Genomic DNA, 18,756 nt, shown 5'->3' with positions numbered 1-18,756 from the left:
GGGGGGGGGGGTTCCGGAGTGTCTATCGCTAAACTCCGAGACAGTTTATGTTATGTTAGCAAGCAGACTTTGTCACAACTGCCCACAAAGTACTGCTTGCTGGCAAAGTGCTAATTTCAAAACGTACTGACACATAGATATTTTACAAACGGATGACCCCATCATTGTAACCAAAATATGTCTGAGTTTATTTGCAAAGCTTATGCCAGTGAACTAGCATGTTGCCACTCCCCACAGTAGGCTGCTTGAAACACCTACAAACTATCAACACACATTTTACACATTTTTAGAAGTGCACGTCGAACTACGGCGGAGGGCTCGGAGAGGGGTTTGCGTTGATGCAGAGGGGTCTGCGGGGGTACGCCATTGATTTGACGCAGAACCATAAAACAGCCTTAAGAGTTTACTCCAGTATTGGCATAACTGCTGTGGGATTTTTTTATGACAGTTTAATTTGTCAGTTTAGCCCAACAGAGTTCTTAGATTAACCCCTTTCAGTACCACTTTCACACAAGGGACGCTTGTTACTACATCCTTAATTAATAAAGATCAGTAAAAACAGTAAACAAGGGCATTTTTTGGTTTTGCATGACAGATAAACACAGGTCAACAGAGGTTTTGCATTAACCCTTTTTAATATATTTTTTTAAAGTCATGCTTTGTACTTTGTAATGTTTTATGATTCAATAATTTATTCATGCTTTGTAGGCCAGTAATAACAGCAACATTTAGGTTTCAAGACTGAATGATGTACAGTGTATCATCTTCTAGTTTAATATATTTTGTATTTTGAAATAGCCCTTTAGCACTCAGATCTTCTGGGACTGCAGTCTTGAGCTCAATTTATTGGCAACATGAGTAGATTTGATGCTTTATTAGAAAGTGAGGGCTAGAACACACTTCTCTGGGCTTTGGTTGTTGTTTCTTGTAGACGTGTACATATTTTGGGTACATTCATGTGTTTTAATATGCAGTGGCGCTCTTCTCTGCTTAGAGCTGCAGAGATCTATGACGTTTCATTATATGCCAACACTGGGGTTAAGGTTTGGTTAAGTTTAGGCACAAAAAAACACTTGGTTAGTGGGAAAATATTGTTTGAAACTACTTTTTTTTCAAGGTTAGGGGACCTTCGTCAAGACAATTTTGATTTTGAAGAAACAAACATTTAGTATTAAGAAATGGGAAACAAACAGCAGCCACTAACATTATAGTTACCACTGTCATTGCTCTCATAGACACGTCATAGTTCACAAGGTCGATAGACGTTCTCACCGGATAAATGTATTTAGGTATTTGAACGAACAACTGATGCTGTCATTTTTAACTGGAGGACATACTCTAATGGGTTTTTCACAACCTGATAATCCAAAAGTTTTTTGTACAAATGTATTACTAGTTCATTATATTGTACTAGTTTATTACTACTTTATAAAGCATTTATAAATGATTTATCAACCATTAACAAAGTCATTAGTAACAACTCATAAAACTGGGCACCATGTCTAATAAAATACAATTTTCATGGGTTTATGCTACCATACAACAAGCATTGGCTTACATCACAGGCATGTACAAGGCAGGGATGCTAACACAGAGGATGTATTTGATAATGAGGAAAATAAGGTTAGAAAACAAGGATTATTGGTTATAGGGCCCAGTAGCGCCCCAAAATCCCACTAATCAGGGAAAGTATCTTCAGCCATGAAGTCTCAGATGTGTTTCCATGTTTCCAGAGTGCTGGATGCCTATGCTTACTTCTATATATAGAAAATATGCCGCACAAATATACAACATGTTCAGTAGATAAAGTGGATTTTATGCATAATATTTCTTCACTGGATGTGGATGCAACGTGTGCTTGAGGGAAGCTCAAAGAAGTGCCAAATTTCATGACTGCTGAACTTCCATGTTTGTCAATTAGCTTACCAAAATATACGAAAAAATGCAGCACATTTCTAGAGTTTTTATTCACAACGTGAACTTTTAATAGAAATGTTATCTGTGGGTTATATGTTTCTTTTTTCGTTGCCCCATAGCACTCAAACAAAAGTCAATGGTGATATCAGTGGTTGAATGTGACACTGAATTGAAAGATTGAAGGTTTTCTTTCTTATAGCACTTTGTTTAAAAAAAAATGTGATGATTGTATACTTTGTATACAAGTGAATTAAATGCTAACACATTGTGCTGCAAACCCTATAAGTATTATAGGGTTAAGTGTTATATTAATGTATGTTTATGACTTATTGTACAAGCCATTAAGTTAGTGGGTAAAGCAGCATGCACTTTAGTTGTCTTTGGCAATAATAGATAAGCTCCCATCTCCTGTAAAGTAGCATTGACTTCAGTAAAAAACAAATGTTCTTGTCGCACATCTTGATGTCCAGAAACAATCATACAGTGTCATGTGAGATAAGCCTTTCTCTGTCAGTTTGACAATATTTCTCCAAAGCTGAACCATTTGACAAATGACATGTAGAGCAGTTTGTCATCAGTATACAGTGACATTGAAAATAAGACTATATTTTAACAACTAAAAGAATAACACAATAAGAGTTTGAAATGGCTGTGTTCTGAGGGAGTAATGCGGGTTTGGGTTAGTTAAGCCGAGAGAGAAAAAAAAAGAAGTAACTAAGTACATTTAGTATACTAGTTTTTAAGTACTTTATGTGAGTAATTCCATTTTGTGAGATCTTATACTTTTACATTTCAGAGGGAAATATTGTCCTTTTTATTCCACTACATTAACCCGACATCTGTAGTAACTAGTTACTTTAATAAAAGACTAACGTTGTTACATGCAACATATAAATAAGATACACTGCTAGTTTAAACTAGCCAGTGTGATGATAGAAATATGTAGGCTTTAAAGATTTTATTTTAATATGCACTCAGTGATGCAAATCTTTATCTCTGTATATTAAATCTTTCTCTGTGCTTGATTTGTAGTGATTGCTTAATCATGGCTTGATTGGTAATGCCTTGGACCCCCGGAAAAGGGGGGACATGATCAAACCTTCCTCATTTGTTGTATTTTCAGTAAAAACAAGTGATGAGTCTGTGTTTTCTTTCATGTTATTTTCCTCCTTTCATAGGAATGTTTTCAAAAATGTATGGAAACACTCTTATTTTCTTTCTATCCAAGACTGACAATGTATCAGTATTACGTCTCTGCTTCACAGAAATAGTTCACACTCTTAGAGAAATAGACCTATTTGTTATTTTTCCCCAGGGGAACATGAGACAATAGATATCAATCTTTGTGTTCAGTACAAAGTTGGGGTCATGGCGTGGTTAGCCTAGCTTAGCATAAAGACCGGAGACAGGGGGAAACAGCCATAGCCTGATCTACTAACACCTCTTAAGCTCACTGATTAAAATGTTATATCTAGCTAGTAAAACTTGCATGAAAACAGAAATCTAAAAAAACCCCACAATTTGCGGTTTTAGGACTTGAGTAACATGCTGGAACTATTCCTTGATAAAGAACAGTTTATTCATCCACCCAGTGGGCTACTTTTGTGCAGTGTCTGCAAATGTGTCTGTACAGCCACATCGGTACCAAACCTGGCAACCTCACAGACAAAACATTGGGCAGCTGCACACAGTTACTGCACTTAACTTCCCTAAAAATGCTAATTGTCTTTCTATCGTTTTGTGCAAATTAAACCAATAAGATGCAATGTGTTGATCAGTCATCACCTTTTGAACTTAGGCTAGCTTTTCCCTGCTCCTTCCAGTCTTTATGCTAAGGTAGGCTAACCATGTCTTAACTCCAACTCTGTACTTAACACATATGAGATTGAAATCAAACTCTTACTTGCTGAACAAATGTATATAACTGTATTTTCCAAAATGTTTAACTATTTTTTAAGTAAAGGGTGGAGTCAGGATTTGTTTAGCCTAGCTTAGCATAAAGACTGGGGCTGGTGGGAACAGCTAGCCTGGCTCTGACCAAAACTTAAAAATAGGCGAGTTTCTCTCAAAATGTTGAACTATTCCTTGAAGGGTTTGACACCAGCAGTACGCAGAAAATTGAGATATTTACAGTAGGACATATTTTACTGTTGCATTAGAACGTGTAACAATGTGAAAGCACCCATGACCTGACATTTTACTACAGTACATTTATCTTCCATATGTGTTACATAAACTTCTGGATGCAGTATTATTCCATTGTGGTACTGATAGCTTTTTGTAAATAAAGGATTTAAGTCCTTTTTCCACTACTGTTTAATTCATTCTGTGGCTACCTAACATAGTTTTCATAATTATAGTTTGATATAAAAAACACTTCAACACTTGGATTGTTGTGGGGTGGGATATGTATTTATAGAACATATTCTCCTAAGCATATCATAACATTTGAAGTCAATGAAAACAACACAAAACATGCAATTCTCACAAATAAATTCACACTTAAAACTTGTACTTAGTACAGTAGTATTTTAAGAAATATTATCTATAACTCTAAACACTGTGTGTACAGTACACATGTACAAAGAGGTGGGACAGATGACCACAGTCGAAATTACTCAGACTAGGACTCTCAGACTGAGTTCAAACAGGGAACTCAGAATGCAGGATTTAGACACGTGTTGTCCTTTGGGTCCCAGAGACCCGTCCTGTATTCAATTGGATTTTTCTGCTACCGTGGCCTTGGCCTCCAGAGTCCCAGAGACCTGTCCTGCAGTTGAACGCATTTCCCGCTACCCTCATCTTGTCCTCCGGGGTCCCAGAGACCCGTCCTGCACTCTAGCGCGTATCCCAATACCCTCATCTCGTCCTCCAGGGTCCCAGAGGCCCGTCCTGCATTCTAGCGCGTATCCCACTACCCTCATCTTGTCCTCCAGGGTCCTAAAGACCTGTCCTGCAGTGGAATGCATTTTCCACTCCTCCGGGGACCTGATGGACGAGGAGGGAGGGGAGTAGTGGAAAAAACGTATAATCGCATAAAAATAAACAAGGGTCTCCAAAACCCAAAAGTCGAGGCCACGACGGTAGTTTACATGAAATGAAAAAGGCCCTGGGGACCCCGAAGCACATCGCCAGGCTAACACAAAATGTAAATAAACTAAACAAGTCCCTGTGACACGAAGGACAACACAAGGGTTAAAGTCACAAAAGGGAATTTATTGTACCAAAGCGGCACAAAGATCAAGCAATGGTTATCCACAACACAAGGCAGAGGCTGGGTCAAAAACAGGCACCGGTCGAAAAGGTAAATCTGGCAACAGTATCCAAACGGTCCCAATGAAAATCTCAATGACAATGGCACTGGCAATCCCGATAGCAACGCCAATGGAAATCCCAATGAAAATCTCAATGACAATGGCAATCTGAATGGCAACCCTTAACCATTGCTTAATCCTAGGGAGACGTTGGGGGCTTAAAGCACCAATAAACTTCTTAAGCAGCTCTGGCAGCTCACATCAGAAATTTCACATTTGTTCTACAGAATGAACACTGACTGCAGTTATGTAGGCTTATTGATCCAAAAAATGACCAACCACTGTGCTTTTTAAAGTGTGCGAACACTGTCAAACATTTACATTTAAAGGAGCGGTCTAAGGAGATTATTGATTATTTGACACCAGTAAGGGTTTTTCCGTTTTTCATTTTGCAATCTACACAGAAATAATCAATATCTCACAACATCCCTCCACAAATATACTTTTCACCCACAGGACCTGTTGCATGACACTCACACAGTTGAAATGGCCAACGTTGATTTACATATCTATTTTCAGTCAATATTATCAGTTCATGACACAGCCCACCAAGTCTATACAGTCCTAGGGCATGGTTTTTACTGAAAACTTGCTCCAGTAAACAAATGTTTATCATAACAGCAGCTATGCCTTAACTAGTCTCGCATTGCCAGACCTACCTCCCCAGCGTTGCGGAGGAGGGTCTGGCTAGTCCACACAGCAGCTCTGGTCTATTGGCATTTCTTTAAACGTCATTGGCTGCGCTGAATGCCGGACCGAGCCTTGGTGCCGCTGCAAAATTCTTAGTTGTGTCAAATTTTTGAAGGTGATCTGTAAATTTGCCTTGTTTGTTTGTACATCTGTGTGGTAAATGAATATATAAAAAAATGTATATATTTAATTTTCATGAGATTAAGTATTGTCCAGCAGAGGGCAGCATAGAACTTTCGTTAGAAAATGCAAACCAAATCTAAGTTTTCATGAAGACATCCACTTTTTCTGTTGTCAAAGTTTTTTTGTTTTTTTTTTAAGTCGGTTTAAACAGTGTTAAAGCTTTTTCTACAAAGTGTAACACTTTTTCACAACAATGTTTCAAAAAACAGAGAATAGGCCCCTCAACATCTCATAATTTATTAATATAGGCTAATATAATATATTTTTTGTAATTGGATAAAGGGCGTAGGAACCAATAACTGCCTATGTAATCAGTTTTCTGATTTCGATTAGAGAAGAAAGATTAAACTAGACAACAGAATCTGTCAATCTCTTATAAAAAGTATTCCTCAACGTAGCCTATATTTGCACCATTTTAGGCAAACAAGCCGGGCTGTCTAAGACCTTAGACTCTTACATAACCCGTTTTTGTTTTTGCATTGCTATTAATATGTATGATTAGTTGCAAACCTTTTACTTGTGTCAAAGTAACTTGTCAAAGATGAGGTGAACCCACGGGTGTTCGGCTGAGCTTGAATAATAAGAAACTGGACCGGAAATGGGATAGTCGTGGTCGTGGCTGCTGCTGGCGGAGAAGCAACCTATTCCCTTCTGACCTTCATAATAAAAGCATGCCTTTTTTTAACAGTTTATGAACAATGTTCTGATAATTAATGCTTTCTGCCTTGTTGAAAAATGCTAGCTCATGTGCTTTTGTTACGTAGGTATTATCTATAATTATATATATATATTATAATATATATATATATAAATTGCCATATACATGCCACATTATACATGCCACTGGCCAGATGAGCCTTCCAAGATAGGATGAAGGTGTAAGGACACATTCCCAAAGGTCATGATGTCAAGTGTACCACAATTTTGTACTAAGTTTATTGTCTACTGTTATTGTTATTTGACTACTGTAACAGGGTCTTTACAGGTCTCCTAAAAAATCAATAGACGCTACAGCTGATTCAGAACGCTGCTGCTCGAGTCCCACTAAGACCAAGAGACTGGATCACATCACTCCAGTTCTGAATCTTTACAATGGCTTCCTGTGTCTCAAAGAATTGATTTCAAAGTACTCTTGCTAGTTTATAATCACTTAACGGTTTAGGTCCAAATACATTTCTGATCTGCTACTACACTATGACCCCCCCAGACCTTCAGGTCATCTGGGACAGGTCACTTCGTCCCCAGAGTCAGAACTAAACAGGGTGAATCAGCTTTCAGTTTCTATGCTCCTCATATCTGGAAAAACCCAGAAACCTGCAGATCCGTGTACTCTCAGTCTTTTAAATCAAGGCTGAAGACCTTTCATTTGATGCTGCCTTTCTTTAATGAATGCTCATTCTATTTTTAACGTCTATCATGGTGTTTACCGGTTTTTAATGCTATGATTTTTAACTGTTTTTACTTGTGTTTATCTGTTTAACTGATTTTATGTAAAGCACTGAATTGCCCTGTTGCTGAATATGTAGCTATACAATAAACGTGCCGGCCTGACTTGCCTTTAAAATTGTATTAATCTACTGTACCGTTTGATTATTTTCTCTTATTATTCTTCTTATTATTATTATGATTCTTATTATTATTTACATTTCAAAATAAAGATAACTTTGATTGAGCTAATAAACAAACAACATTTGCAACAGTTAGGTGGTCCAGAAGGAGGGGTGTAGGGGGTATTTATTATTTGATGTTAATGCCTATTAAAATATAGCACTTGTTGCAATCATGATTGTTATAACATCCAGACTAGAGTTGCATCCAAACGTTTCGAGTTGGTGCTCTTATTTTGAAGGCTACCGGCAGGAAATGGTTGTTGCTATTGGCGGAGCAAACAGGACTCGAGCCACAGCCAGCTGTACGCTGCTCATTGAGAATGACGAAGAGTAGCTAGCTAGCGAGATACGGCGATATTACAGGGTAGTTGACAGAGAGCCGTAAGGTAAGACACAACTACTTAGGTTACACAACTCAGGGTAAATAATGTTCTGTTAACAAAGACGTCAGTTCGTTTTTAGGCTAACCTTAGTGCGTTTGTTACATTTAAATCAACGTGTTGTGTAACTGTAGTAAATAGTGGAAAGACAAGACTTGATACTCAAGAGGTTAACTTCTTCTTTTTCACACGTCAAGCCATAAAAAGCCATTATACAACGCGATGTGTGACAGTGGACAGTGCAGGGTTTAGCAGCCCCTTCATCTGCTGTCTTCCATTGTTACAGTCTGCAGTGTAACGTGAACTTACTGTCCGTGCTGAAGGAACACACAGGTGCTGATTTAAAAACTTTGAACTCTGCTTTTGATAGCAGCTGAACTTCGAACTGTCAGTTTAGAGACAAAACTAGCTAACTCTGCCTCAGAGTTTCATATCTGGTCCAATATCTCTAAACTTGGGCACTGAAGTTATCGGCATTGCCAGAAAACACTAAGTGGTAAGTGTGATACGAATGATATGTACCGCATAATTCCTGTGTAATAATTTAACTCAGTACCAACTGAATTAACGAAGGTCTTAAAACTTAATGTTGACAGCGACAGTGTTGTAGTTATGTCTACAAACTACAAATTTGTAGTGCAATAACAACACATTGTCAAACACAATTACAGTAAATACAATTATCAGAAACAAATCACTGCGCAGTGAACTTGTGCTGTACTGTTACACCAGGTAGGAGCCCTCTTTTGGCAGTTTCCAGATTATCTTTGGGGTTTTATTTGCCTAATAAGCGATAAAGTTAATTAATTAAATAGTGCCCAACTTTGGCTTGTCTACAGGTGTGTGTATGACCTCTGCTTCGGTTTCACCACAGAATCTGACTTAATGCCCCCCCCCCAACACACACACACACACACACACACACACACACAGACACACACATACACTATCTGACTGTTACTGGGATTACTGTATGTTTAAAGTTTCTCATTTATGAAATGATTGCCTAAAGCATTTAAACAAAGATTTGTGTTGGGGTTTCTAAAATTCCCAAATATTAATTTTGACTTAAAGATTTTTCATTTTAACTGTAAATACATATCATTTCCAAATATCAGTTCAGTTTCATTGACTACTAATAAACTGTATCGGTATCGGCCAGGAAAAACCAGCATCGGTAAACCCCACCTCACCCAATACTTTCATTTATGTTCCTCCCTTGTTTCTTCTTTACTCAGAAAGTGCAAAGTGCCTTATTTCCTTGCTCGGTGAACCCCTTCAGTCTGAAGACAAGAAGATGGCTGATAAAGTGGCTGACTTGCCCAGTGGCCCGCTGGATATCTACAGGAACAAAGCTTCTTTCAACTGGAAGGACATGCTCTGCTTCTTAGACGGAGAGGAAATCATTGCATTCAAGGTAGCTGTCAGCATCAAATGCTCTCCGTAGGTAGGACTAAATCTGCAATTTTTAAATAAATTTAAATAGTTAGACTTAAGTTCTTGTGTGGCTATTTGCCAGATTGTGAAGGGGCAGAAAGAGAGAGGTAAGACATGCAACAAAGCTCCCCAAGGCTGGAATTGACCTGTGACTTAGTCGTTATGTGGCAGGTGTTGTTACAAAGTGCACTTGCCTTCTTTAAAAACAGATATAGTTTTGTTTCTCTTATTTTAACTAACATTCCTAAAACAGTTGAACACCGTAGTTTTTTTTTAAAACATACATTACTCAACAGGATAAAAGAAGTGCATTTCTTTGGGACTATTTTTAGCGGCCGATTAATTAACCTTTGTTGCTCAAGTCAGTAGTTGTGTCAACAGGACAGTGTTTGTGGGATTGATAATCTGTAACATGTGTTCATGGTTATGAAGGAATATGTCACCTAGTCGGGCTGGTTACTGTATTCAATACTTTTTGGGCACCGAATGAATGGACTCGTGTTTTATGAAAATCTTTATACAGGGTATAAAGCAGATAATCTCAAAAAACACTGTTTCCTGCTAGGATAGAGTGCTCGTCTACCCTGCCACAGAATACAGTACAACTGTGTTCGACAGGCTCACACTGTCCACACACACACTGCAAAGCAAACCCTGCTTTACAGACACTGAATGCAAAGTGAACTCCACTCTGCAAACAAACACTCAGAGGCCGTACCTGCTAGAATAATATGTCACTTTATTCCCCACAGAATACAGCAAAGCAAACGGCATGCACATGCCCTCAATACGTGATGGAAAGTATGCGCTACTTTCCGAGCCCTTACCTTGACACAGGACTGGAGAGCCGTTCAGTCTGGCAGCGCCCACATCAACGTTGCTGGACGTCTCGTACGCGACTCACAGGCAGGCTCTGGCGGACCGAGGGATTCTCCGTCTTTTTATTCTCTTAACAAACAAGTGATCGTGTGTGAGCGGGGAGGCCAATCCTCGCTCCCAGCCGATCCCCTGATGAGTCCGGCGCACCTGCCTCGAAACCATGTTTCCAAAACAGGAGCACCGTCCTCAAAACATGACCAAACTTCTCAAAACATGAGCTTGATACGTGACCAAAACAGGTTATATGATTGATATAATGAATCACAAAACAATTATACAGTCAATAAATGAAACACATACAATTGATAAATAAAACACAAAACAATAATAATAGTTATACAACAGTGAATCAACAAGTTATACAAGTGACCCACTTAGCTGTTGTCAAGGATCATAATGCAAAATAAACTTTTTCCTACACAACTCGGAAGTATCCAGTTTTGAAAATTGCCCCGTCATTAAATCCTTAATTTTAATATCTCAATAGCATCAGTGAGCCAATGAGCACGCAAGCATGCTTTTACCAAGATCAAATGTTGCTGCTGATTGGCTGTCTAATGTTACACATTGTAAAGACATGCAGGAAATAACCCTACGTTACGCAAGTGTGTGCCATAATGTGGAAAGATTTATTTTTGTTTGATAAAATTGGTATAGACAAAAGTATTGTTTAGGAATGAGTATCGACGGTGTTTCCTCTGTGTTGATTTTGTAGTGGCGGCCCGCCATGGCAAAATGTATGCCGCCACGGTATCAGAAGTTAGCCAGGTCCTACCAGACTCTGGTACATTTCATTTGTACAGAGAATCTGGTCACTCTCCATCAACAAGTGTTAACTTCCTTGAAGGCGGGTAATCTGTTGAAGTTTGAAACTATTGGATCTGCCATAACCAATCGCTAACAGTTGGTCGTGACATTGGCTTAGCATCGCTAACGTTAGCTATAGATAGCTCCTTCACCACTGACTGAGCAAGCTGGAAAATCTAACTTTTCATCGAACCGCGTGGGGTGGAGGGCCACAACATCATGGCCACCAACAAAACTCAGCAAAGACGGCTCTTGCTTGGGCTTTAACTTCTGGATTTTCGGCAGCGTTGCCACGACAGACCAAATGGCTTTGCTCGCGTCTTTCTCTGCCGCCATTAATACAGACTCACCGAAGGTTATCGAACCTCAACCTCATCGTTCTCAGCCGCTCCCACTGTTTGCTGATTTGACCGCCAAATATTTGGATGGAGAAAACCCGCGAATATACTGCAAACCGAGATGAAGTACTGAAGGAAAATTAAAATTGAGCGTAAGTATGTAGGAGGGTGGATCCAGGCTAATCAGATATAGGCCAGATGCACAATGTAGTTGCGCTTGCCTTTTAAATTATCCTGCTGACATAATGCACAACCGAAAACATGCCTCATTTTGTGTGATTAAAGCTGAATAAATATGTTTATTTGTGTTGCAGTGACGTGTCAGTTCCGTTTCATACGTAACACATATGAAACTTTTTTTAACAATACCCTATATTCCCCGATAACCCCAACACCCTGTACTCACAAGTTGACAAAACAATCTCACATCAAGGCCCATCAATTAGATGTTTCGGAACTTTTCATCCTATCAAATCATCATCTTCAAATTATCAGTGAATGTAGTTTTTATGAGCACTTCTACTCTCTTCTCTTCATGTCGACTTTAAATCTGGGGTTCTGTGTTCATACTTGACATTGGACTCAGTAGTTGAGAAACCACTATTTGGGATTGTTTACTCAACTGCTGTTTCCTACAAGCACCATTTTATGTAATCTTTTTGTAAAAAGAGAACATGTTTGGTAGCTCATGTCATCTAACTGTTCCTCTACCGTACAGATCCTGTTCATTTTCTCTTATCACTGTGCTGCAGCAACAAGTGTTCCAGGCCCTTGAGAATGACCCTCTGTTTGCACGTCGGCCCGGCGAAGACGTCCCTCTCGAAAAAATGAGAGAGCTGACCTTCCTCAGGTATCAACATAACAGTAACATTCTCTGTCATATATCATATAGTTATCTATACAATGTACATACAAGAAAATAAAGCTTCAGATAAAAATTCTCAGGGTAAAGCAGCTCTTCCGCTATGACTTCCTGACAAAAGAAGAGGTGATGGCTAACCCCTGGAAGTCTATAACGCTCAGTGATTGCCTGGGCATGTACGACTGGGCCATGGGGGCCAAGTACTTTCTCAACAAAGGGGTCAGTATGCATTGATGAAAGAAATACAAACTATACCGTGATGTATTTAAAGGCATGCATTATATTTACTTTCTTTATTGATAATCTTAGTGTTAATTTTCCAGGGACTGTACTTGACCCATTACTATTCTCCAATATGCAACTAGCAATCCAAAATTTGTCATTTGTAATAATATGCTGAACATGGTGAAATTCCTTACTGAACATCAGTATGTTAGCATTTAGCTCAAAGCACCGTCACAGAGCGGCTATCAACTGCAGACTCTGCAGACTTAATTATCTATGGATAATTAAGTTGTCTTTCCATTTTTTCTCATCTCGGTAAAATATGCTAAAAACATCTCGTCTTTTAGATGTTTGGAGCGACTGTTGCCAACTCAGGATCAGGGAGACACAGCAAATATGTTGAAAACACTGAAGACATGACGGTAAGAGTTCAACACAGCTTTACACTGCCAATAACACCACCTTTTAGGTGAAGTGTTTTTATTAATGATCGTCTAACGGGACGATGCAGTGCAGGGAGGGTCTACAACGTTAACACCATCATGCCCCAATGGATTTATAAGCTGCAGGTGCTGAATGATGTTCACAGTGATCCATACAGTTTTCTTTAGATTCTTATATTCTGTTATTTTCCCCAAAACTCAATTTTAAGTACACAATTGGTCACATTTTTATAAATTTAGATTTTTGCTTTTACGTCTGTTATTCAGGTGTGAAATTTGCATTATTCTCCATCATTGAACTCTGAATTTGTGTCTGTAGACTTTTGGATGCTTTGGACTGACTGAGCTGAGCCACGGCAGCAACACCAGAGCCATGAGGACCACAGCAACATATGACCCCTCCACCCAGGTCACACACACCACAGTTTAATTTTCAAACCAATTTTATTTATAAAGACGAATCATTACAGAAGTTATCTCAGGGCACAAATAGAGTAGGTGAGCGATTTCTCCAGTGTGGCTGCGGGGAGGAGGGCAGAAAGTGGCTCTTTGTGGGCAGCGAAGGAGGGAGAAAAGATAGAACTACGATAAAAGCAAAAATTATAAAAGTAGCAGGGCGTTGAGCAGGACTGCAGCAGGTGCAGCCACAATCCAGGTGTCACCACAATCCAGGTAAATCTGAAAGGCAAGAATACAGTGACTCCAGGGAAGAAGCTAAGTTATTAGCATACAGTAATGAGACATGAATGCATACAGGTGGAGAGAGGAGCTCAGTGTGTCATAGGAAGTCCCCCGGCAGTCTAAAGCCTGCATCAGCATAACTGAGAGCTAGTCCAAGGCAAACCTGAGCCAGCCCTAAATATAAGCTTTATCAAAGAGGAAAGTCTTAAGCTTACTCTTACATGTGGGGACGGTGTCTGCCTTCCTAACCAAACCTGGGAGCTGGTTACACAGCAGAGGAGATTGGTAACTGAAGGCACTGGCTCCCACTTTACTTTTCTCTGGCATCACACATATAAAAATATTTGTGTTTGTTGGTGATATGTTAAAGGGCAACATGGTGGCATGAATTTAATTACATTTTGTTTATAGTATCAATTCAAAAGAGTTCTCTTGAGACACTTTACAGATAGAGTAGGTCTAGACCACACTCTAATTTACAAAGTCCCAACAATTCCATTTATTCCCCCAAAAGCAAGCATTTAGCGTGACCGTGGCAAGGAAAAACTTAGGGAGAAACCATGCAATGTTTTGGTTTTGTTGCCGGTGACAGTTTTCTCGTTTTAATTTGCCAGCAGGGTCATCTTTTTCATCATCATCATTTTCTTGGTTTTTAAAGTGGTTACTTTAACAAAATTGTTCCTGTAATTTACACTGAAAAAAACAGATTATAAAAAGATATGTTATGCCAAGCTCGTTTAAGAGCTTAACAAAGAAGGGCGGTTCACACAATGAGTAAAATAAACAAGTAACTTTTTTTTAAAGACAACTACAGTAAACTACTTCCTGTAGTGATCAGTAGTGTAATGTTGGTGTTGGATGCTGTGGAAGGGTAACCGCTCACCTAACCTTAAACACAAACAGTTCAGTTCAACACAATGAAACCTAACCAAAAAATCAAAGTTGTGTGCCACCATGTCACCAGTCTGCCTGGAGGGAGAGTGGGACCAGACTTTGTGGAATCACCTAGCTTTATAGACTCCCAGTAGGTGAGGCCAAGCCCCCCAAACAAGGTGGGAGGAGCCAGTCAATCAGGTACCAATTGAAAGAGACAGACACAAGCCAAAACAGTTATTCATATGGCCCAGTATATTATACATACATATAAGTATGTTATAAGTACATATTATCCTTTTGACCCCGTGCAGGGGTCTGGTCCCCAGGTTAGGAACCACTGCTTTAGACCATCACTTAGTAAAATGGCATTCTTCTAAAGTGAGCACCAAACACTGGTGCTCCTTTTATTAAAGTTTCTGTCCTCAAACCTTCATCTGATAAAATATTTCCTGGTAAAATGTTGCTAGTTTACTGGTCCGTCTACCTTCTAAGATTTTACAGCAGGGTAATGTTTTGGGAATTTGTAATCATTACCATGTTTACCTTTGTACTCAGTAGGAGTTTGTGATCAACTCTCCGGACTTTGAGGCCGCCAAGTTCTGGGTGGGGAACATGGGTAAGACTGCGACCCACGCTGTGGTGTTCGCTCAGCTCTACACACCTGACCAGGTGTGCCACGGCCTGCACTCCTTCGTTGTGGCGGTAAGACTCTGAGCTTTAACCCCTGACGCAGTTACAGCTGGTTACATTATCAAGAAATGTTATGTCACACAGCTGCATCTCAGAAAATTCATTATTACCCAAGTTTTTTACTGGGAATGTTGTTCCATCTCTGGAAGTGCAGTGTGACACTGAAACACACAATGTAATTCGGTACTGGAAAAAAAATCCCAAACCAAAAGGATTACATTCTCTTGAGTGTACGTTATGAAAGACGTTGAGCTGTAAAGGGAAGTCACTGAAAGCAGATGAAGTCTTGTTTTATAAAGTATGAACTGAAATATAATTTTGATGTTTTAACAATCACATCAAGCAGAGCACATAATCCAACCGATAAACTATAAAATGTAAATTAATATATGCCTTCCATTCAAAATGTAAAAAATACAATAAGTAAAGCATTTTCCAGTAGTTCCAATTGTCTAAAGTGTGACATTGTGTGAGAGAGGAGGATTTTTATTCATGCATTAATTGTGGAAATGGTGGGAGTGGGAAGATTTTTAAGAGTTTTCTTTGTTGTAGCTTGGTGTTTACGCAATCTAAAAATCCAGAAAACATCACGAAAATAAAAAAGCTATAAAATTGTACTGTATAAAGTCAAACTGATCATCCAAAATACACATTTTAACTGGAATGGTTTTAAAATTTGTCAAAATTAAATTGATAACCATTGTGCTGCAGTTGAGAGATCCCAAGACCCTGCTAGCTCTGCCTGGGGTGCTGGTTGGAGACATGGGCAAGAAGCTGGGGCAGAACGGACTGGATAACGGGTAGGTGACAGATAAGACCTAATGAGTTATTAAAGTTGAAACAGACGCACCACATTGCTATAATTGCTATGTCTAACTTTTGTGTTAGGCACACATTGCCAGTGTCTGTGTAACCAAAGGTCATGTATTTGTCTCTCTCCCCTTCAGGTTTGCTTTGTTTCATAACGTGAGGATCCCTCGGGAGAATCTGCTGAATAAGACGGGAGATGTTTCTCCTGATGGCCGCTATGTTACACCATTTAAGGTTGGTAAGATTTCCATTGTTTGGCAAGCGCTGAATAGGCATTACAAGCAACCAATGAAAGTTAAATTACAGCTGCACTACTCAATATTTTGTACACTTCACAACATGGAAGCTCCTGTTGAGTCGATGAGTAAGGCACATGGCTCAATATATGAACGAGGCCCATAAAAGAATTGGTGGGCCAAACACCAGCTACTGGATAATGGAGCAGTCACTCAACAGACACACTAACCTGTACACTGCCTGGATCGACTACAAGAAAGCCAACAACTTATGTGCTTAGAACTGTATAACATCAACATTAAAGTAAGAGCCTTTATCAGCCTTTATTATTATTATTAGTTAACACACTTTGCCAATAAAATGATCATTCAAATGATAAGCAATTTGAAAGGATTTAGTAATGACAGCCCCGTCTGACTCAATAAAAGATGGCATTGAGTTACTCTTTCTGCTCATGATATCATTTAAGGTACACCAGAGTTTTTTCCCATCATACCAGTGGCTTGATCTCTGAGTTGACCCTGGAGGGTGGCAGCGTGGGGGCCGCTGTGTTAAACCTGTTAAAATACAGGTTCAGTTAATTTGCATCATTTACCTCTCACTTAATCCCATTGCCAGCTGACCTGAAAGCAGTGATGGTTCTCATGCCCCTTTACACCGCACGTTGTTTTGCTGTAGTCTCCACTCCAGCTTACTCCTGTATTTCTCCATGGTCCACCTGGATCTTTTTCAGCTCCTTACTATTACTACTATTATAAAAGCCATTTTCTTCCAGTTTAAAATGTCCTTAAAGTCCCTTGTTACCCATGGTTTGTTATTTGAGTAACAGTGAACAGTCCTTGTTGGAACAATGGAGTCCACTGAGAAGTTTATGTAATCATACACTTAGCAAGCCCATTAATGTCCCTTCCGTGCGTCTCACTGAGTGCTTTCCAGTCAGTGACCTCAAAACATCCCAGCAGTGATTCAAAGGACTCCTGAGACCATCTCCTCACGGTTCTGGTGGTTACAGGCTGTCTCTTAACCAGGGGCACATAGCAGGAATTGAGGTGGATCAGGTTGTGGTCTGACCTGTCCAGAGGGGGGAGGGGGGATGGGCAAGTCCAGGGTCTAATTCTCTTTGGTTGGGCAGCTCACATACTTTGTCTAGTTGGTCATTGTTTTTTCCCATGGGGACATGATTGAAATCTCCTGATATTATGATCACTGCACTTGGGTGTTTAGTTAGCAGTTTTGCGAGGATGCTGTGAGTGACGTAACACGCTAACGTCGGGTTTGCCGAGTGTTGGATGTAAACTGCCAAAACAATTACATGAGCAATTTCCCTGTGCAAATAATATGGACTACTATAAGTCTTACAGCCAGCAGTTCAACGTCCGGGCAGCAAACACATTGCTTGATTGTGGTGTGACCAGGATCGGTTGTTAACAAAATTAACAAGCCCCCCCTTCCTTTATGCTTACCAGTCTAGAAGGACAATCATGGTCCTATCCAAAGGTGGCAGAGAGTGAAAGAGCTCCAGACTGATAAATTGGTGATGCATATGATGGCATATGATGGCATTGTTGTGTTGGACAAACATCAGAACATGGCAGTTGTGATAGATGTAGCAATCCCAAGCAACAGCAAGATGAAGAAGAAGGAACACAAGAAGCTTTGAAAATACCAAGGGCTAAGACAGGAGCTTAATAACAGTGGTTCCAGTGGTAATCAGAGAACTCGACCCTCTAACCCCTGAACTGGGACAGTGGCTCCGGCAAATTCCAGGAACAACATCTGGGGTCTCTGTTAATAAGAGCGCAGTCATAGCAACAGTTAAGATATGGTGCAACCCTCAGGCTCCCAGTCCTCTGGTAGAGGACCCAAGCTTGAAGGAAGGAAAAAGTCCGCCCTAGTATGGGGCGAGTGGGGAATTTATTTTTTATTTTTATTTTGCTCATGAATTGTATCTTATGTTTCTCCATTGTTACGTTCCTCTCCTTCAGGACCCTAACAAGCGTTTCGGGGAGTCTCTGGGTGCCCTGTCAGGGGGCAGGGTGTCCATCACCAGGATGGCTTTGGTCAACCTGAAGCTTGCTCTGGTTGTTGCCATCCGCTTCTCAGCCACCAGGAGACAGTTTGGACCCAAAAACACAGAGGAGATTCCTGTGTTGGAGTACCAGTTACAGGTCAGAATGGAGGGAGGGGATCTGAAAGCAGATTAACCTAAGCATAGTACAAAGCACCTTATCAAAGTAACAGGAGGTATCTAAAGCCACAACAACACTCAATGCTTTATGCGTTTTGTGTACATATTTTTTGATAATGGGGGTGCACATATTTTACACAAAATTCCTTGGAAATTTGTTTATATTGTTTCAGCAATGGCGTCTGATCC

At 39.8% G+C, this 18,756-nt stretch overlaps 1 protein-coding gene and 1 long non-coding RNA gene across 2 annotated transcripts in view; both read left to right on the top strand.

Annotated features, from left to right (window-relative positions):
- Window positions 1–6,643, top strand: part of LOC116707223 (uncharacterized) — a 10,140-nt gene extending 3,497 nt beyond the window's left edge. Inside the window, exons 2-3 of the long non-coding RNA XR_004336421.1 lie at window positions 45–49; window positions 6,633–6,643. This is a non-coding gene — a long non-coding RNA (uncharacterized LOC116707223). The remainder of the gene's footprint in view (window positions 1–44; window positions 50–6,632) is intronic.
- A 1,384-nt stretch (window positions 6,644–8,027) lies between these two features.
- The window catches only part of LOC116707175 (peroxisomal acyl-coenzyme A oxidase 3), a gene marked incomplete in the record, with an annotated part of 52,525 nt that continues 41,796 nt past the window's right edge, over window positions 8,028–18,756 (top strand). The window contains 11 exon segments of the mRNA XM_032544430.1: window positions 8,028–8,100; window positions 8,302–8,590; window positions 9,333–9,511; window positions 12,308–12,405; window positions 12,501–12,636; window positions 12,990–13,064; window positions 13,405–13,494; window positions 15,201–15,344; window positions 16,044–16,132; window positions 16,280–16,376; window positions 18,365–18,547. Of these exon segments, the coding sequence (XP_032400321.1) occupies window positions 9,392–9,511; window positions 12,308–12,405; window positions 12,501–12,636; window positions 12,990–13,064; window positions 13,405–13,494; window positions 15,201–15,344; window positions 16,044–16,132; window positions 16,280–16,376; window positions 18,365–18,547 (1,032 nt within the window).

This window comes from Etheostoma spectabile, chromosome 19, assembly GCF_008692095.1.
Source record: "Etheostoma spectabile isolate EspeVRDwgs_2016 chromosome 19, UIUC_Espe_1.0, whole genome shotgun sequence".
Classification (NCBI taxonomy): Eukaryota; Metazoa; Chordata; class Actinopteri; order Perciformes; family Percidae; genus Etheostoma; species Etheostoma spectabile.
This window is presented reverse-complemented; position numbering and strand designations above follow the sequence as displayed.